General features: G+C 45.7%; 1 protein-coding gene across 1 annotated transcript in view; it reads left to right on the top strand.

Annotated features, from left to right (window-relative positions):
* LOC109881888 (E3 ubiquitin-protein ligase rnf213-alpha) overlaps nucleotides 1-21,297 on the top strand; it is a 41,649-nt gene that overhangs the window by 6,740 nt on the left and 13,612 nt on the right. Inside the window, 30 exon segments of the mRNA XM_031819005.1 lie at nucleotides 266-407; nucleotides 615-806; nucleotides 1,105-1,235; nucleotides 1,842-1,999; nucleotides 2,207-2,419; nucleotides 3,012-3,199; nucleotides 3,483-3,603; nucleotides 6,118-6,218; nucleotides 6,550-6,732; nucleotides 7,305-7,474; nucleotides 7,554-7,656; nucleotides 7,768-7,882; nucleotides 9,682-9,889; nucleotides 10,436-10,632; nucleotides 10,924-11,046; nucleotides 11,658-11,768; nucleotides 12,213-12,455; nucleotides 12,947-13,022; nucleotides 13,128-13,162; nucleotides 13,281-13,381; nucleotides 13,668-13,824; nucleotides 15,227-15,401; nucleotides 15,818-15,912; nucleotides 16,256-16,507; nucleotides 16,948-17,080; nucleotides 17,393-17,476; nucleotides 17,640-17,820; nucleotides 18,472-18,673; nucleotides 19,680-19,757; nucleotides 19,931-20,128. Of these exon segments, the coding sequence (XP_031674865.1) occupies nucleotides 266-407; nucleotides 615-806; nucleotides 1,105-1,235; nucleotides 1,842-1,999; nucleotides 2,207-2,419; nucleotides 3,012-3,199; nucleotides 3,483-3,603; nucleotides 6,118-6,218; nucleotides 6,550-6,732; nucleotides 7,305-7,474; nucleotides 7,554-7,656; nucleotides 7,768-7,882; nucleotides 9,682-9,889; nucleotides 10,436-10,632; nucleotides 10,924-11,046; nucleotides 11,658-11,768; nucleotides 12,213-12,455; nucleotides 12,947-13,022; nucleotides 13,128-13,162; nucleotides 13,281-13,381; nucleotides 13,668-13,824; nucleotides 15,227-15,401; nucleotides 15,818-15,912; nucleotides 16,256-16,507; nucleotides 16,948-17,080; nucleotides 17,393-17,476; nucleotides 17,640-17,820; nucleotides 18,472-18,673; nucleotides 19,680-19,757; nucleotides 19,931-20,128 (4,466 nt within the window).

Here is a 21,297-nt window from a genome sequence, read left to right as displayed (position 1 = left end):
GTACTAATTGTTTATTTTTAGATTTTTGAAGCGACTTGGAGATTTTTCTTGTAGTAATAAGTTTACCCATTGGCGTGCTATATCTAAGCAGTAGTGCGTGCTAGCGCCGGAGAAGTTTGAAAATTGAGAGACTCTACAAGCGATCTCCATACTTCTCTAGCATTACCATATCCAAGCTTGCATGGATACAGAACAACAATGGGTCATCATTGACATGCATTCCATTCTCAATGATAATACTCAGACTATGAATGTTCTTGAACAGCTGAATTTCTGAGGACCGTGAAGAGACGTCTTCACTCGTTGCTGTCGACCCATGATGACAACACGCTCAAACTGTCCTCAAATAACTGGGTCATCAAGGAGGCGTCCAACATTGACGCACTGCAGGAAGGAGGGACATTCAGGTGAGTGACCACTATGATTTCAAAACCTCTTATGCCAGTACAAATCCTCATTGTAAATTCAAAGGGACTTTAAAGATAACTTTTTTCAACTAACTCTTTAAAAGGGACATAAGATATTTTTGATTGGCCAAATAACCATACATTTAGCCTTATACCATATTGCCCATAAACGGCTCTACTAAACTGATTTTCTACTTTTTGTACCAGACACACCCTATGGAAAAGGGTGCAGGCTGTGGTTATTCCCTTCTTGGCCCAGCTGGTCTCTGTCATCGACCGCGACCGCAACCTGGACATTCTGCAGGACTCCAACTCTGGAGAGGCGGTTAAGAAACTCTGGTTGGACATCTTTGGGAACGACAAACTACTCGAGGTTCCCTACACAAAACTGGACCGCAAGTAAGTACTGTACCGTCACAGCAATGGTTATGTTGTTGGACTAGAGAGCATAGAAATCAAATGACAAGAACAGCCATTTCTAATCAAGTTGTTGTTCTACAATGGGTGGCCCGGCGGCCATATTGAGTATTCCAGTCAAATTACCATGGTCTGAGGGGCTTTGTCCCTTCTAGTAATTATATTTCTGTGTTCAAGACTAGAGATGCTGTCTTCTGTCAGCTCTGATTCTAGAATGTCAGTGAATCAACAACTCCCTCTCTCTTGCTACTCTATATTAACCCCTCCCTTCCTGTCCCAGTTCAGAGTCAAAGACCATCCTGGTCCAGAACTACATTGGGCTGGACAAGAACATCGGCTGTATCATGCCCTTCAGCTGGAGGATCAGGGACTACCTGGATGAACTCTGGGTCCATGCTCTCCAGCATGAAGGTAGTGGGTTATGACAATACCTCATACGTCTAACTTATTTGTCAGGGATCATCAACTAGATTCAGCCGAGGGACCATTTTCTTTTTTTGTTGGGGGGCCGGAACATAATTACAAATAATTTGTAGACTGCAAGAAGCCCAAACAGATATGTTTGACTAATACATAATCATTTCAAGCCTTGCTTACATTTGTATACAATCACGTCTCTCTCTGTTATGCGTGGGAATACTTTGGAACAGATTTCTTCAATTTAAATCACTTGGAGCTGATGTCCTGGTGTTTGTACAGTCTGATGTCCTGGTGTTTTTACAGTCTGATGTCCAACAACGAAAATAAAAACGTATTCTATTTTTTTATCAGAAAACCTTAAGGCCTCCAGTTTGGGAACCCTGTTATGTTGTAACCAGGGGTTGTATTGGAGGATCGTTAATTTATTTTGTGAATAGGGCATTACGTTTTGACCAACGTTCAGCATTGTTTTACTGCTACATCCCTGGTTGTAGTCTATGTGTTGTGTTCAATAATTCTTCAGTACTAGGTCTCTATCTAGGAATGATGTTATTTTCTCTTCATTTAACCTAGTTATGGTGTTTCTGGGATGTTCAGGTCACACTCAGGGCCAGTTTGAGGAGTTCTTTAGGAAGACCCCACTGGGCCGCTACATCTCAGAGGCAGACCCGGAGATGCAGGCTGAGTTCTTCCACAGGTACCTGCAGGATTTCATCTCCATGACCATGAATGTGACCTGTCAGGAGGATCTGCAGGTAATGAGTTTCATTGTTTTACTTTCAACATTTATAAAATGATGTCATTAGTCTGTTTTTATGGATCCCAGCAATCATTGGAAAACATGGATGTCTGTTTCTGACTGGAGAGTCCTGCCTAAATAAAGATGAATTGAATTGTTATTTCAAGGTGTTAATTATTAGTTTGTGTGTGTACGCATCCATACATCCTAACCAATCTTCCAGCTCCTTTGCGGTGCCTTGACCTGTTGTGTGAACGAGCTGCGGCTGCGTCACGATGACGTCATGGGGAAGGAAGTGACCTCGCTGCCTTGGGTCCACGCTGCCTACCATGAGTTTAAGAACCGCCTGCAGAACCTGTCCAGGATGATAAGCATGGAGCCCCAGTTGGCCCAGGTCCTCCGGGGGAACACACATGCCAGAGAGGGGGATGAACTGGTCAGTATTACTGGGAAGTTCCACTGGGGCGTTGGGAAAACACTATGTTCTATACCAGCTGCACTGGAGTCCAAACTGTGGGCCAGCGTAAGCAGAGCGCGAGGCTTCTAGGTGTGAAGATCTTGAAATTAAAACCAGGAGCAGCACACATTATTATGAGCCGTCCTCCACTCTGCAGCCTCCACTGAAGTCTAGTATAGCAGGCCAGTTCAGCGTTAAAGGGATTCTTCATTTTATTTCAAGCAATGATACTTTTGTTTTCTTCCAGTCTTTTGAATGCTGGTAGAGATGAAATGGAAGGTAAATATTAGTGTTTTAGCTCCAGCGTAGGGGAGATGCTTGCTGTAATATCACTCCTTTATGCTGTGTGGCTTGTGTTGTATTGGCACGAATACTTGTGTTAATATAAAACATTTTCAGGAACAAGGATGTCTTAAGTATATTCCTCTGCAGTGTGTCATTTTGCATTGACCATAGCCTTGTGTGCCTGGCATCTATGTTCTCCTCTGCCAGGATGCAGAGCCAACGTGATAATGCAATGTCTAGCTACACGAGACTGCGTTACCCCTCAAAGCATGCGTTAACTCCCCAGGTGCTGGACGTGTATGCGGCCGTGGCCTGTGTAGAGTACCTGGAGCCCCAGGCTCTGGACACAGACGGCCAGCGGCTGGTCTGGCTCAGACAGGTCAAGAGGCTCCAGGTCCCCATCGAGCTGGTCTGCTCCGAGGAGAATCTGAGACACTATAAGGACAGGAGCGTGGCCATGGTCCACAGAGTTCAGTGAGTTAACAGGGATTCTATTCAATCTCAATGACCTGGAACTTGAATGTCAAGGTTGACACAATGACATTGACATGGCCAGTATATAAACTGACTCTATTTATCAACTGTTATTTTCTGTTTGTTGCATTGTCCCTTTATTTAATTTTGATTTAAAAGAAGTGTAAAGCTGTCCAGTCATCTGAAGGGCAGTTTTGTATTTTTTGGTAGCTGCTAAAACTTTAGAACAACAGAATGCCAGTTGTATTTTTTTTGTGACTTGTTTTTTCTGTGGTTTCTGTAGGACTGGGTGGAACCGCGTCGTCACCCTGTCTCTGTTTGTGGAGCACATGTTACTGGGCATCGAGGAGGTGGAGAAGAAGCTGAAGCCTCTGGTCTTGGAGCACACCAGAGGGTTGTGCCAGGTCAGTGTGGTCTGGGGTCATATCTATAGGAATAATGATGTCAATTGAGAATCTCCATCAAAAATGATTTAAATCCAGGATTGGGCTTAATCTGTGTCTGGGAAACCTCCTTTTAGTGTATGTATAGTACTGTATAGTGGCGCAGCGGTCAAAGGCACTGCATCTCCGTGCTAGAGGCTTCACTACACACACCCTGGTTCGAATCCAGGCTGTATCACAACCGGCCGTGATTGGGAGTCCCATAGGGCGGCGCACAATTGGCCCAGGTTTGACCAGTGTAGGCCGTCATTGTAAATAAGAATTTGTTCTTAACTGACTTGCCTAGTTAAATAAAATGGTGCCCTTCAGTGGTCTATTTTAGTCAGTGTAACAGGTAACCACACCACTCCTCTGATTTGCCTGGGCTAATATCAGAATAATATACTGAACTAAAATATAAATGCAATAAGATTTTACTGAGTTTCAGTTCACATAAGGAAATCTGTCTATTGAAATACATTCATTTCATCTATGGATTTCACATGACTGGGAATACAGATATGAATCTCTTGATCACAGACACCTTAAAAAAAATGTGGGGATCAGAAAACCACTCAGTATCTGGTGTGACCACCATTTGCCTCATGCAGTGAGACATCTTCTTTGCATAGAGTTGATCAGGCTGTTGATTGTGGAATGTTGTCCCACTCCTCTTCAATGACTGTGTGAAATTGCTGGATATTGGCGGGAACTTGAACACGCTGTTGTACCCGTTGATCCAGAGCATCTCAAACATGCTCAATGGGTGACATGTCTGGTGATTATGCAGGCCATGGAATAAATGGGACATTTTCAGCTTCCAGGAATTGTGTGCAGATCCTAATGACATGGGGCCATGCATTATCATGCTGACACATGAGGTGATGGCGGCGGATGAATGGCATGACAATGGGCCTCAGGATCTCGTCACGGTATCTCTGTACATTGAAATTGCCATTGATAAAATGCAATTGTGTACATTGTCCGTAGCTTATGCCTTTTTAAAGGGGTGGATCTGCTTAATATTGAGGAAAGAATATTGGTTCCATCAATGTAATTTGTCTGCATCATTTCCAATCCCCCATATATTTTTGGGGTAAATATATACAGTGGGGAGAAAAAGTATTTGATACACTGCTGATTTTGCAGGTTTTCCTACTTACAAAGCATGTAGAGGTCTGTAATTTTTATCATAGGTACACTTCAACTGTGACAGACGCAATCTAAAACAAAAATCCAGAAAATCACATTGTATGATTTTTAAGTAAAGCCATCCCTAAAGCCAACACCTCATTTGGCAGCCTTTCCTTCCAGTTCTCTGCTGCCTGTGACTGCAACGAATTGCAAAAATCGCTGAAGTTGGAGACTTTTATCTCCCTCACCAACTTTAAACATCTGCTATCTGAGCAGCTAACCGATCGCATGCAGCTGTACATAGTCCATCGGTAAATAGCCCACCCAATTTACCTACCTCAGCCCCATACTGTTTTTATTTATTTACTTTTCGGCTCTTTTGCACACCAGTATCTCTACCTGCACATGACCATTTGATCATTTATCACTCCAGTGTTAATCTGCTAAATTGTTATTATTCACCTACCTCCTCATTGCCTTTTGCACACAATGTATATAGACTCTTTTTTTCTTTTTCTACTGTGTTATTGACTTGTTTATTGTTTACTCCATGTGTAACTTTGTGTTGTTGTCTGTTCACACTGCTATGCTTTATCTTGGCCAGGTCGTAGTTGTAAATGAGAACTTGTTCTCAACTAGCCTACCTGGTTAAATAAAGGTGAAATATATATTTTTTTTTTTAAATTCAACCTGAACATTCAACCTCTCCCATCTATCTCTCAACATCATCCTTTTTGGATTTCTATTTGCCATATATTTTTCAACTGTACTGTGATGCTTCACAAACGAATTTGGCACTATTCACAATGTTGACATCAGTAAACCGCTCACCCACACGATACCATACATGTGGTCTGCAGTTGTGAGGCTGATTTTGAATGTACTGCCAAATTCTCTAAAACAAGTTTGGAGGAGGCTTGTGGTAGAGAAATGAACATGACATTTTCTGGCAACAGCTCTGGTGGACATTCCTGCAATCAGCATGCCAATTGCACGCTCCCTCAAAATTGTAGACATATGTGCCATTGTGTATGACAAAAGGCCGCTCTAAAATGTGCAGGTTTATTGACCCCAGCACAAGGTGTACCTGTGTAATGAACATGCTGTTTAATCAGCTTCTTGATATGCCACACCTGTCAGGTGGATGGATTATCTTGGTAAAGGATAAATGCTCACTAACAGGGATGCAAACAAATTTGTGCCCAAAATTTGGGAGACATATGCTTTTTGTGCAAATGGGAAATGTCTGCAATCTTTTATTTGTGCTCATGAAACATAGGGCCAACACTTTACATGTTGAGTTTATCTTTTTGTTCAGTGTCATTTTTCCTTTCCTTTCAAAATGGCATTTGTTCTATCAAGATCCTGGAGAAGGACTCTGACCTGAAAATGAAGAAGCCGTTTGAGGCGGTGATCGGTATACTGAAAGCCTGCAAAGACGGAGCAATGGAGCGCATTTTCAGGTATGGATTCCCTTCCTTCCTCATCTGTCTGGAAGTATATTTCTATTAGAATCCTGATCCAGCAAAGCAGAGATTAGCTGGTATTATACCACAAAGGAAGCATATGGCTGGATCATGATTAGACTCTGACCACTCAAACCTCAGGGCCTTACTTATAGTGGGTATATACAAGGACCTGGAGTTTTTCCTGGTCACATTCACGTAACAAAGAAAAACTCAGGGCCTTCATTATAGTGTATAGTGTCTAGCTCTATAATTTTAACAAGCTCAAGCGCAAGTTAAGTATGCTGTATGCTTAACTTGCATAACTCGCTATCTTGTCCGTGTCCAGGTTTGGCCTCCAGCCGTGCCCTGTGTGTATGAGCGACCCCCATGACCCCCTGAGCCTGCCGTGTGACCACATCTACTGCCTGGCCTGCATCAGACAGTGGCTGGTCCCAGGTCAGATGTTCTGTCCTCTCTGCATGCAGGCTGTGCCAGACGACTTCACTCTCAGGCCCTCTGAAGACATAAGGTGAGGGCGGACCCTCTCATGTTGATTAGTACATGACTAAGGTTATTAGACATACTGATGGCTCTGTTTGTTATGTGAAGAAGATAACCTCATGGAAATAACTCTCACTTTATTGTCATTTAATCTTATTTGAATGTTTTATTGTTGATTAAGCTTCAATTCATTCATTCATTTCCCTGCCATTCATTAGTTTCCCTGCCATTCATTCATTTCCCTGCCATTCATTAGTTTCCCTGCCATTCATTAATGACCTAATAGCGTTTTTGTGTATGCATTTTAGGCTCACCAGTTTTAAATGCTTTCATACTGTTAGGTTCTAAATGAACCTTGTAAAAACTCATGGACCATTAAGTGACTTGCCTAGTTAAATAAAGGTAAAATAAATAAAAACTTCTGTTGAAGAAACCAGACTATTGCACTCAATATTTCAATAGGATAACTGATAATTAACACGATTTCAAGTTTAGAGTCAGAACCCATCAATATTGTAACGGAATTGAATTATTAACATACAGTATGTGTGGGTTCATTGCATTGTTGGTCACGGTTGTGTCAATCATATTATTATACAGAGTTCTCATCAACCAGAACGCCCGCTTCAGGAAGCAGTGCAACGCCTTCTTCATAGACCTGGTCTCAACAGTGTGCTTCAAGGACAACTCTCCCCCCTGCAGGGCCATCATCCTCCACCTGCTCTCCTTCCTCATGGTGGAGGTCCACTCTGTGCCCATCATCAGAGGTGGTGAGTGGGTGGAGATGGGGGTGTGGGCCACTGTGTTTGTCTTGTGTGTTTTCCTCATAATCATCTTCCTGTTTGCCAGCTCATCGTCAGATTCTGACCAAGGCCCTCTCTCCCTTTGACGACTCCGTTGACAAAAACCCAGTAGTACGGTCGGTTGTTCTCAAACTCCTGCTCAAATACAGGTGATTATGTGACTAGTACTGCTAGACTACTCTTTCATTCATGATTTTAAATATATCAACATTTTTTAAATTCCCCTCACTGTTTGATTAAATTCATGTTTGTTTTTGAAGCTTTGATGACGTGAAAGACTACCTGCAGCAGCACCTGACAGCAGTTGAACAGAGCAACATCTTGGAGGAATCAGACAAGAATGAACTGTATTCTCTGTATATCAACTGTCTGGAGGTAGGTGTACATATGGCCCATTGAATCATCTGTCTGGAGGTAGGTGTACATATGGCCCATTGAATCATCTGTCTGGAGATAGGTGTATATATGGCCCATTGAATCATCTGTCTGGAGGTAGGTGTACATATGGCCCATTGAATCATCTGTCTGGAGGTAGGTGTACATATGGCCCATTGAATCATCTGTCTGGAGGTAGGTGTACATATATGGCCCATTGAATCATCTGTCTGGAGGTAGGTGTATATATGGCCCATTGAATCATCTGTCTGGAGGTAGGTGTACATATGGCCCATTGAATCATCTGTCTGGTGGTAGGTGTATATATGGCCCATTGAATGGAGGTAGGTGTACATATGGCCCATTGAATCATCTGTCTGGAGGTAGGTGTATATATGGCCCATTGAATCATCTGTCTGGAGGTAGGTGTATATATGGCCCATTGAATGGAGGTAGGTGTACATATGGCCCATTGAATCATCTGTCTGGAGGTAGGTGTACATATGGCCCATTGAATCATCTGTCTGGAGGTAGGTGTATATATGGCCCATTGAATGGAGGTAGGTGTATATATGACCCATTTGAATCTACAGTAGCATTTATGTGGTTGGTGTATATAAAGAGTTATGCATCAGTAATTGTTGGTGTGAAGAGATATCGGCTAAGTACATTGATTTGACTGTTTGGAGTTGATGCAAAATCCTAGCCTTAAAATTAATACATAGTGTCATGCTTGAAACTCAGTCTTTACTGCTGTGGATTTAGTTATGTCAATGGCTGCATGTGCTATTTCAGTGAATAATGCTATTTCAGTGACACGTGCTATTTCAGTGACGCGTGCTATTTCAGTGACGCCTGCTATTTCAGTGACGCGTGCTATTTCAGTGACGCGTGCTATTTCAGTGACACGTGCTATTTCAGTGAATAATGCTATTTAAATGAATAATGCTATTTCAGTGACGTGTGCGATTTCAGTGAATAATGCGATTTCAGTGAATAATGCTATTTCAGTGACGCGTGCGATTTCAGTGAATAATGCTATTTCAGTGACGCGTGCGATTTCAGTGAATAATGCTATTTCAGTGACGCGTGCGATTTCAGTGAATAATGCGATTTCAGTGAATAATGCTATTTCAAGCAACTACATGTAGAGTTTTTGCATTGTAATTTCAGAAAATGTCCATAATAATCTATCTAAGGTAATAGTGGAATGATAGTCTTTTACACATTTTTATTTATTTTGGGCCAATACAAAATAGCATTCTAAAATGCAGACTTGCTATTTGACAATGAAAGCCAGATGGGAAAACTGCACCCTCCCTCTTACATCGACGTCACTAAAAGGCGTGGTCATCTCCTCATCGAGCCGAACGAACAATGGCAGATTGGGACAAGCGGACAATGTAGAAATCACTTTGTCATTTCCTGGTTACTGAAATTCCATGCTCAATTTCAGTATGTGTGAGAAAACAAGCACTGAATAGCGTAGGGAATCAATGTACCATCTAAATCACTGTGAAATAGGTTTCCAATTACCAAAAATATTGTTTTTACGGCTGTTTTGAAGTTGATGGACGTAACTGAAAGTAAAATAGTCTTGCTATCAAGGATCCTTGGGAAGTCAGATGGCACTAACCTCTCCACCGTGTTGCGGGAGAGGGGAGGGAATTGTTTATATTGAGCCTAAGTGGAGTTGCAGTTCACCAAGCTTCTACATGGATGACACATTCTACATGTAGCATCTTTCAGTGACATGCTTTTTCAGTGACATCATTGTCACACCCTCCTCTCCATCCCAGGATTCCATGTTTGAGCGGATGCAGTGCCACACGGTGGCGGAGCAGCAGGCCTGCATGCAGGATGAGAGGGTCTTCCTGGGAGACTTCCTGCAGTTGGATGCCGGACACGCAGCCACCGTAGAGTACCTGCAGCAGGTGGCCAGGGTGCGCATGGGGCTGGACAGAGCTGCAGACCTGCTGGTCCACATGCTGTCTGCTGCTGCCACAGGTACGTACGTCATCCTGGATCCTGTTCAGTAGGGTACAACTAGCATTGGGTCATTTCAAGTAGTCTGCCAGTATCACTCCATTTAATAATGGTTTTCTTCTGTTTTGTTCCTGTTGAACACGACCCTTGTGTTTCAAAATGATACTTGTGGGTGTAGGTCAACTGTCGTATAATATATATGATTGATTTGATAGACTATTCAATGATTTAATTAATACAGTAGGACGGCAGGTAGCCTAGCGGTTAGATTATTGGGTCAGTAAGTGAAAGTTTGCTGGTTTGAATACCCGAGCCGACAAGGTGGAAAATCTGTCGATGTGCTCTTGAGCAAGGCACTTAACCTTCATTTGCTCAAGGGGCACCATACTACTATGGCTGACTCTGTAAAACAACATATCTAACTTCACCTACCCAGTGTATGTGACTATAAAACCTATCTATTTAAAGATACAAAAATAGTATCCGTTTGCCTAATTATCCTAGTCCTCCTCTCAATCAATCGTATGTGTTCATGTGACGCTTCCCCCTCCCATTATGGTCCAATAGGATCGCAGGAGGAGTCTCCTAACGGCGTTGCGGCCTTCCTGACCAGCGTGGTAGAACTGTGTAGACGCAGCGGGAACGACTGGTACCGGGTCTACCTCATCCGTAAGATCTGCAGCCAGCGCGGCGTGGAGTTTGTTCAGAAACTCCTGAAGGTGGCTGACATCCGGTGGTTGTTCCCTGCTGAAGTTCTGCAGCAGGTATTGTGGCCATTTTGTCTTTCTTTATGGGAGAGTAATGTAGGGAGCAATACGATGTCTGTACCAAGCTGGAAGTGGTACAGGGATAGTCAATCTTTTAGCTTCGGGTGTTCTTATTTCATCCAAAATGTTTTTAAGTTTGTATTTGTTAAATGGGTATTTAATATCTAGAATCTCAGGATGTAGCGATTATGTATGTAGCGATTTTTTTTAAACTAAGTATTCCTGTATTGATATAAACCATATTTCATACCATTTTAACCACTCTTTCTCTCTTCTGTTGTCCTTCAGAATGAAGATGGCAGCCAGATAGACCAATATCTTGTGTGTGGAGAGGATTACAAGACAATCCGAGATGCTGTTGCCAAGGCAATGATGGAAGGCAAAATCGAGGGATTGGACAACGCTTGTGAGGTATTGTTGTAGTTCTACTTTACTTCATAACTGAAACACCTGCAGAACATTTTGCATTTGTATGTTCTTTCTATCAGATATTCTGTTTTTAAAGTGTTAAAGGCCCAGTGCAGTCAAAACATGATTTTTCCTGTGTTGTATGTATATTTCCACACTGAGGTTGGAATGATACTGTGAAAGTGATGATAAGGCCCTATTAACGTGAGAGCTGTTTTTCAGCCTGTTTTGGTGGGATGGAGTTTTGGCCTTCCATGGTGACATCACCATGCAGTAAATTAGTTAATAGACCAATAAGAAAGAGTTCCAAATCTCTGCCAATAACAGCACGTTTTCAGTTTTTCCATCCCCACACAGTCCACTCCCAGACAGTCCTAGCAAAACTCTTACTTGAGAAATTGCTCTTTGTTAAGAAGCTATTGTTTATTTTTGACCATTTTCATTTAAAACAATCATAGTAAGGTACTTAATTATTACCAATCAATTATTTTGATATTGGGGGAAAAACACTGCTGTGTGTGTGTGTGTGTGTGTGTGTGTGTGTGTGTGTGTGTGTGTGTGTGTGTGTGTGTGTGTGTGTGTGTGTGTGTGTGTGTGTGGTGTGGTGTGTGCAGGGCTGTAAATGTCCTCCACAGAAGAAAGCAGTCTACCTGCTCCTGGCCCTGTTCAGAGAAGTCACCTCTCTCTACAGATCAGCCAATGACAGCTTCCATCCTAAACCTGTGGTAAGAGTCCTTATACTGTGATGTAGTCCCAATTCACTCCTTCGTACCCTTCACTGATTTGAAAGAAAATGACTGACATAAGACATATGGTGGAAACTCCTACTGCCCATGTCACCACCAATCAAATGCTTTTAGATTTGCAGGAAGTAGTGAATGAGTGCACATGTCAAGAGGAAGGAATATTATTGTCAGTCTCTTCAGCTTCCATACTTCGCCTGTCTTTACACCTAAAGCTAACACTGTATCAACTGTCTCCTCAGCTTCCATACTTCACCTGTCTTTACACCTAAAGCTAACACTGTATCAACTGACTCCTCAGCTTCCATACTTCACCTGTCTTTACACCTAAAGCTAACACTGTATCAACTGTCTCCTCAGCTTCCATACTTCACCTGTCTCTTTAACAGTGTCTTTACACCTAAAGCTTACACTGTATCCCCCCAGCAATGCCAGGCCCTGTTGGCGTTCATCCAGGCCTCCAAGGTGTTGGTCAGCCCAGAGGTGAGGGCCTTCGCCCAGGCCCTGGTGGCCAACCGGCTGGGGCCCCTGGAAGTCCGTCCCGGGGCCTCTGGGGCCCAGTGTGTGGTAGTGGAGCTGAGCGTCCACCTGGCTGCAGTGCTGCTCTGTGGGAACCAGGGTCTACTGACGCCCCTCCAGCAGCTGGCCCTACTGCCTGCCAACATGCAGGTGGGAACACTGTTTCCTATGTAGTGCACTACTTTAGTTTTGACCATGGCCCATAGGGTAAGGACTAGTTAAGAACTCCCCTCACTTGGTTGCCTAGGTCTTCATTTGACATGAATAGAAAGGAAATAACAAAAACCATCTTACACACGGCCCTCCAGGAATTTAGTTTGACACCCCTGGTCTGGAAGGAATCTGGGCTAAACCCTTTTCACACTACAGAGCCGAGCCAAGCTGTACTGGGCTGGCCTGGTATGCATTCAACATTTAATAGAATGCTGAAAAGGTAACCTGTGAAAATAAATATCAATGCCAGCGCAGTATGGTTTGGCTTTGCCCTGTAGTCTGAAAACGGTTGGTTGATTAATTATTGAAATACTTTAAAAGGCATATCCACCACATCAGTGAAGTATCAGTCAGTACAGTCCATGGAAAACAACAGCGTTCAACACATAGTCCAGCTAACGTTGATGTTTGTTCCTGTGTGTCTATAGAGAGCCTTCCTCCCCACAATGCCAGAGGACATGCTAGCAGTGGCTCACAAAGCTATGGGGCAGCTGCAGTGGTACTGTAAGTATAGTAACAGCCACAACAAAGGATGTGTGAATTTTGAAAGATTTAGCAGATTTAACTGTCTAAAGTGAAGTCATCCAAGCTTTTCTTCTGCTCTTACAGTTTGTCCCAACAATCACCCGTGCACCATCGGTGAGGTACGTAACATTTGAGTTTATTCTGAATAATCTTATCTTTGGCCCTAACTTTCAGTTAAGTACTGTTTCTCAGAATCTCTCTCTCTCCTACCCCTCTGTCTGACCCCTCTAACCACAGTGTGGCCAGCCCATGGAGAGGAGTCGCTGCCTGGACTGTGGCCTTGAGATTGGAGGGGACAACCACATAGCTGTCCCTGGCTTCCAAGCCGTTCAGATTCAGTGAGTGGGATTTTTATGGAATTTCTAAGACAGTTGATAATGACTTGAGCAGGTGCTGCACTGTACAGACTTTGGTTCAAACAGAATTTTATTTTGTTTCAAATTGTTTAGCTGTGCTTGATTGAGCTGACCTGGCACAATGGAACCAATGGAATAGCCCCCAAAGTACAAACCCTGCCCATCTGGCCATCCAAGCAGGCTCATACTATTTGAACCCAGGTCTGGTATCATGACGGCACCGGAGAATGGAGAAAAAAACCTATGTTGTTTTTCCCCTTCTTCACAGGGGTGACCGCACCCAGACCGGCCACATCCTGGGAGAGCCCAGACGGAGAGACAACCTGGACATGCAGGACACCAAGAACATGTCCCCAGTGCCCTTTAACCTGCTGCGCCTGGTCACACACATGGCCATGCTGCTGGGGGCCAGCAGTCACCCCCAGGTAAGTACACTAGAGCAGGGGTTTTCAAACGTCTCCTCGTGATCACACACATGGCCATGCTGCTAGGGGCCAGCAGTCACCCCCAGGTAAGTACACTAGAGCAGGGGTTTTCAAACGTCTCCTCGTGATCACACACATGGCCATGCTGCTAGGGGCCAGCAGTCACCCCCAGGTAAGTACACTAGAGCAGGGGTTTTCAAACGTCTCCTCGTGATCACACACATGGCCATGCTGCTAGGGGCCAGCAGTCACCCCCAGGTAAGTACACTAGCAGGGGTTTTCAAACGTCTCCTCGTGATCACACACATGACCATGCTGCTAGGGGCCAGCAGTCACCCCCAGGTAAGTACACTAGAGCAGGGGTTTTCAAACGTCTCCTCGTGATCACACACATGGCCATGCTGCTAGGGGCCAGCAGTCACCCCCAGGTAAGTACACTAGAGCAGGGGTTTTCAAACGTCTCCTCATGATCACACACATGGCCATGCTGCTAGGGGCCAGCAGTCACCCCCAGGTAAGTACACTAGAGCAGGGGTTTTCAAACGTCTCCTCGTGGTCATACACATGGCCATGCTGCTAGGGGCCAGCAGTCACCCCCAGGTAAGTACACTAGAGCAGGGGTTTTCAAACGTCTCCTCGTGATCACACACATGGCCATGCTGCTAGGGGCCAGCAGTCACCCCCAGGTAAGTACACTAGAGCAGGGGTTTTCAAACGTCTCCTCGTGATCACACACATGGCCATGCTGCTAGGGGCCAGCAGTCACCCCCAGGTAAGTACACTAGAGCAGGGGTTTTCAAACGTCTCCTCATGATCACACAGCTGTTCCATGTGTTGGAACTATTCCAGAGTTAACACACCTGATTCAACTGATCAACGAATCATCAAGCATTTAGGGCTCTCGAGTGGCACAGCGATCTAAGGCACTGCATCTCAGTGCAAGAGGCGTCACTACCGTCCCTGGTTCGAATCCAGGCTGTATCACATCTGACCGTGCGCACAATTGGCCCAGCGGCATGGGTTTGTCTGGGGTAGGCCGTCATTGTAAATAACAATTTGTTCTTAACTGACTTGCCTAGTTAAATAAAGGTTAAATGTTTTACTTACTTTTACTTTTTTGATAAGGTGAATTAGAATTAGTTCAGGGCCACAACAACTAAAGTGTTGAATGTCTGAGGAGGTTGAAAAGCACTGCACTAGAGGTACCTGCTGTACATGGATGGATGGGGTTATTGGTTTGACTGTTGTCCAGTGGTGACCGTTACATCTCTTGAAGGACACTTGCCTCAACGGAGTCTCTTGATCTCCCTCTTTTTCTCTCTGTCTCCGGCTCTCTCTCTGCTCACTCTCGCTCTCTTTCACCCCCACTCCCTCTACCCTCCCCCTCTTTCTCTCTCTGTAGGTCATCGGTGCCATCATCAAGCCCCCAGTGCCCGACCCCGGTGCGTTCCTGTGGGCCCACCTGTTGAAGGACATGGAGCAGGTGACCAGGTCGCTGGGGAAGGGGTCTGACGACACGGTCAACACCGTCCATCTGGTCATCAGCAGCCTTCTGGGGCCCCACCAGCCTGGCCAGTGTAAGGGACCAGAAACACCTCCATGTCCTCAATAGGTTTACAATCACTAAAAACAAGCATCACCTTAGGCCACTAATGCTGTCTGATTACAAGCCAACTAAGCATGCTAATGGTGCTATTAAATTAGCCATTCCTTATTGAAGTTTTAGAATCATATGTACATTCTTTTTTTTTTACATTTAATTGAACCTTTATTTTACTAGGCAAGTCAGTTAAGAACAAATTCTTATTTTCAGGGGCAGAACGACAGATTTGTACCTTGTCAGCTCGGGGATTCGAACTTGCAACCTTTCGGTTACTAGTCCAATGCTCTAACCACTAGGCTACCCTGCCACCATTATTGTTATTGAATCATTGTCTGTGAATGATATCAGACACTGAAAGTTTCCTTTACTCTTTTCTGCTTCTCTCTCCAGGGCCTGTTCCCTATGACAACCTGCTCTCCACCAAGGAGGCCCGAAACGGCTGGGAGACCACCGTCAGCAATGACATCATCACACCTCAGCTGAAGGTACCAACTGATTACATCAGTCACCATTTGTCTCTAGATGAATAAATGACTTTAGTACCTTTTTAATACAGTCAACAACATTTGTATTTGTTCGGGGGTCCATCTATAACTGTCGTGTTCATTAGAGCACGCAATGGAAAACGTTTTAAAATGTTTGCAATGGAAAAGAAAAACATTTTGCGTTTTCTTATTGGACAAGTCTAGGTAGTCCCTCTCTTTTGAATTAGTTTTCTTCTGTTTAGTGTTTAATGAACACCGCCCTGAATAACAGAAACATGATCTAAATGATACCCTTTCTTCCCCCTCTGTCTCTCTCTCTCCCCTCGTCCCATCCCGTCTCCAGCACCTGGACAGGCGGCTGAAGGAAGTGAACGCCTTTGTCCGGGCCGACTTGCGGGTCTCCTCCAACCCTGTGATGAGGCTGGTGTTCGGGGACCCGCGCCTCTTCCTTGCCTCTCTGCCCCGGGAGTCTCTGATCCACAGTTCGGCTGTGTGGAGCTGCAGGGAGCGGGTGTCTCTACTCAGCCTCACCCACATCGTGGAGCAGCACAACGGCAGGGACACCCTGCCCATGCTCTGGCGGTTCCTGCAGAGGGTATGAGCTGAGGCATCGCTGAACGGAAACCCTGGTCTTATTCATTAGTGCACAGCGTAGCAAAATGTTTTGCGATGGAAGCGAGCGATTCTTATTGGACAGGTTTTTGTAGTCTCTCCTTGTTTCCGGTAACCGTGGTAGCATCCACATTAATGTCAAAATGTTTAGAAACATATTCTATTCTTATTTACAATAAAAGTGACTCCAAAATGACACAATACATTATTTACCATTTAATTTCTATTGGGCACAGAATAATCTGAAAAACAACCAAAAGATTCATTATAATGTTAAAAGTAAATGTGTTTACAGTCTCATTGACAGTCACAATTTTGGTCAGACCTTCGTTCTATGCGGTGTGATTGGCAGTTTGTTTGTTTTACCGTACCCTGTGATTGGTCGCGGTAACATCACCCCCCCTCTGATTGGTCTGGTGACAGGAGGCAGAGCTGCGGTTGGTGAAGTTCCTTCCTGACATCCTGGCACTGCAGAGAGATTTGGTGAAGAGGTTCCAGAACGTGACTGACCTCACCTGCCATACCATCACTGACTTCCTTCACAGCCAGAAAGCAGGTACTAGTTTAAACTATACTTCTGGGTTAGTCACAGTACTGTATGTCCAACTGAAAACAATCAGTGGTATTGTTTGTGTTATTGGCATGGCACAGCGAGCAGATATATCATTAGTTTCACTCTACTGAGACCAGCCGAGCTAAGCTGTTGTGTACTGTACTGTAGTGTAGTGGCCTGGTGATGTTTCCACCATACAAGCTGGAAAATAAAATAGAAGAGTCGGCTCAGTACAGTTCAGGCCAGAACACTAGTGTCAAAAGGATATTCCAGTTGGTTTACAATATATTATTATTATTATGTTTGTTGTCACAGCCTCCCTCACAGCCTGGTACGAGAAACGGGTCAAAATCTTCCTGACAACATGGAATCAGCTCCGGGTCTCCCTGGCAACCAACGGTAAGAGCACAGATGATCGTAGCACAACTCTAGGGCTCTATTAATAAAGGAATAATATAAATATGTACAATATTTTTTTCATATGCGCTTTGGAGGGGCACTCATGCATGATTTCTTAATCTGCTCTTTTGTGATTATAATCTGTGTTTTGGCTCTGCTCCAGGTGAGATTAAAATCCCTGGCGAGTTCTGCCGGGAGGACCTGGACCTGACCAGTGACTTCCTGGTTCTGTTGCCACGGCGACAGGGTCCCGGCCTGTGTTCCACGGCGCTGGTCAGCTACCTCATCGCCCTGCACAACGAACTGGTCTACTGCGTGGACAAGCATACTGGGGAGGAGACCAGGTGAGGGTGCTGTTGTCCTATCTCGGAGTAGGAGTGCTGATTCAGGATCATTTTTCCTTTAGGATCACAATAAGATCACGTGGATGGGAGGGGGGCTGATCCGGGACCAGCGTTCCTACTCTGATACATATGTCCCCTGGTCTCATTAGGCTTGTTAGAAAAAATGCTGTATGCATGGTCAGTCTGAGAGGGGATACCTAGTCAGTTGTACAACTTAATGCATTCAACTGAAACGTGTCTTCTGCATTTAACCGAGAGAGGTGTGGGGGGCTGCCTTAATCAACGTCCAAGTCATCAGCGCCCAGGGAGCAGTTGTTGTTAGGGGTTAACTGCCTTGCTCAAGGGCAAAATGGCAGATTTTTCCACCTTGCCGGCTCGGGATTCAAACCAGCGACATTTTGGTTATTGGTCCAACATTTTTAACTGCAAGGCCAGTGGTTCCCAACCTTTTTCGGTTACTATACCACCAACTGAATTTTACTCTGCCCAGAGTACCCCCTCGTGCATTTTACCAGTAGGACTATGGTCTCTTGAGTCTTCCCAAGTACCCCTGGTTGGGAACCCCTGAACCCCTGCTGAACTGATAGAAAGCAGAAGCAGACATGGTTGATATCATCAGTTTAGTTCACTCTTCCCCTTTCTCTCCCCCAGCTACACGGTGAGCCCGGCGGACCTGAGCGACCTGCACGTGATCCGCTACGAGCCGGAGAGGGATCTGCTGCCCTTGGTTCTGTCCAACTGCCAGTACAGTGTGGAGCGTGGCCAGGAGGCCCTGCATGAGTACGACCTGCCCAAGATCCAGCAGCAGATCCTGGCCCGCTTCCTGCAGGGAAAGCCTCTCATCACTCTCAACGTGAGTCTGTCTGTCAGCACTCGGTCAGTCAAATGTACAGTTCTCGGCATCGACAAAGTTACTAAATGCCTGTGCTGCAGCAAGGTCAATCAATCATTCAAATGTATTTATAAAGCACTTTTTACATCAGCCGATGTCAAAGTGCTGTACAGAAACCCAGCCTAAAACCCCAAACAGCAAGCAATGCAGGTGTAGAAGCACGGTGGCTAGAAAGGCCGGAACCTAGGAAGAAACCTAGAGAGGAACCAGGCTCTGAGGGGTGGCCTCTTCTGGCTGTGCCGGGTGGAGATTATAACAGAACATGGCCAAAATGTTCAAACGTTCATAAATGACCAGCATGGTCAAATAATAATAATCACAGTGGTTGTAGAGGGTGCAACAGGTCAGCACCTCTGAGTCAATGTCTGTTGGCTTTTCATAGCCGATCATTCAGTTAGAGACAACAGGTGCGGTAGAGAGAGAGAGAGTCCAAAACAGCAGGTCCGGGACAAGGTAACAAGTCCAGTGTCAGGGTTCCATAGCCGCAGGTAGAACAGTTAAAACTGGAGCAGCAGCATGACCAGGTGGACTAGGGACACGCAAGGAGTCATCAGGCCAGGTAGTCCTGAGGCATGGTCCTAGGGCTCAGGTCCTAACTGTGGGCTCTTGTTATTATCTAAGAGTAACAAGTGCAATGAAATACATTTTTGAAATATGCTCTTAAATGGTGCAACTACGTCTGCGGTAGAGGTTAGACCAGAACTGTATAGATTTCCCTTTTTACAGAAACACTTAGCTGTCACAAGCTGCGTTTTCACATTCTGATCTTTTTTTCACTAATTGTTCTTTTGACCAGTCATATCAGCTCTGAAAAAGATCTAATGTGATTGGTCAAAAGACCAATTAGAGTAAAACAGATCTGAATGTGTCTGCCTGTGTAAACGCAGCCATATTGAGGTAAAGACAAGAGTTACTATATGACCGTGTATTAGACAGGTTTTTATGTGTTGCTTACCGCCTCATACAGGGAATCCCAACCCTGGTGAACAGACACGACCGCAATTATGAAAACATCCTCAAGGATGTGAAAGGAAAGGTTCAACAGGTAAGTCACAATAACTCTGGTGACATGTTGTCACATGGTACAGTATGATATGAACGGGGAAATCTGGTATTGATACACTACATCCAATTTTGGAACACAACCCTGGCATGAGGTTTAGTTGACCCTGTTCTGTGCCTTGTCCACGTCTCTGTCATTTCCCTTTGTGTCCCCAGGAGCCCCTGCCCATCCTGACCCTGTCGGCGCTGGCCGGGGAGCTGCAGTCATACAGCGAGGTGTGTGAGGCGCTCTCCACCGTGGAGGTGGCTCTGGGCTTCCTGGCCATGACGGGAGGCGAGCCCCAGCTGCAGTTGGAGCGCTACCTGGAGGAGGTTCTGCAGATGGGAGACCAGACTGGCCCACACATCCTAAAGGTCAGCCCCCTTCCTCCGTCCGGAGCCCACAGACTGTCTGGTTGCAGCAGTAACATACCTCTGTGCCCTACACTCTGGCCCACACATCCTAAAGGTCAGCCCCCTTCCTCCGTCCGGAGCCCACAGACTGTCCGGGTGCAGCAGTAACATACCTCTGTGCCCTACACTCTGGCCCACACATCCTAAAGGTCAGCCCCCTTCCTCCGTCCGGAGCCCACAGACTGTATGGGTGCAGCAGTAACATACCTCTGTGCCCTACACTCTGGCCCACACATCCTAAAGGTCAGCCCCCTTCCTCCGTCCGGAGCCCACAGACTGTCCGGGTGCAGCGGTAACATACCTCTGTGCCCTACACTCTGGCCCACACATCCTAAAGGTCAGCCCCCTTCCTCCGTCCGGAGCCCACAGACTGTATGGGTGCAGCAGTAACATACCTCTGTGCCCTACACTCTGGCCCACACATCCTAAAGGTCAGCCCCCTTCCTCCGTCCGGAGCCCACAGACAGTCCGGGTGCAGCGGTAACATACCTCTGTGCCCTACACTCTGGCCCACACATCCTAAAGGTCAGCCCCCTTCCTCCGTCCGGAGCCCACACACTGTCCGGGTGCAGCGGTAACATACCTCTGTGCCCTACACTCTGGCCCACACATCCTAAAGGTCAGCCCCCTTCCTCCGTCCGGAGCCCACAGACTGTATGGGTGCAGCAGTAACATACCTCTGTGCCCTAACTCTGGCCCACACATCCTAAAGGTCAGCCTCCGTCCGGAGCCCACAGACAGTCCGGGTGCAGCGGTAACATACCTCTGTGCCCTACACTCTGGCCCACACATCCTAAAGGTCAGCCCCCTTCCTCCGTCCGGAGCCCACACACTGTCCGGGTGCAGCGGTAACATACCTCTGTGCCCTACACTCTGGCCCACACATCCCAAAGGTCAGCCCCCTTCCTCCGTCCGGAGCCCACAGACTGTCTGGGTGCAGCAGTAACATACCTCTGTGCCCTACACTCTGGCCCACACATCCTAAAGGTCAGCCCCCTTCCTCCGTCCGGAGCCCACAGACAGTCCGGGTGCAGCGGTAACATACCTCTGTGCCCTACACTCTGGCCCACACATCCTAAAGGTCAGCCCCCTTCCTCCGTCCGGAGCCCACACACTGTCCGGGTGCAGAG

The sequence above is a fragment of the Oncorhynchus kisutch genome, unplaced genomic scaffold (assembly GCF_002021735.2).
Source record: "Oncorhynchus kisutch isolate 150728-3 unplaced genomic scaffold, Okis_V2 scaffold1770, whole genome shotgun sequence".
Lineage (NCBI taxonomy): Eukaryota > Metazoa > Chordata > Actinopteri > Salmoniformes > Salmonidae > Oncorhynchus > Oncorhynchus kisutch.
Note: the sequence above shows the minus strand (reverse complement) of the source record. Positions and strands in the feature narration are given on the sequence as shown.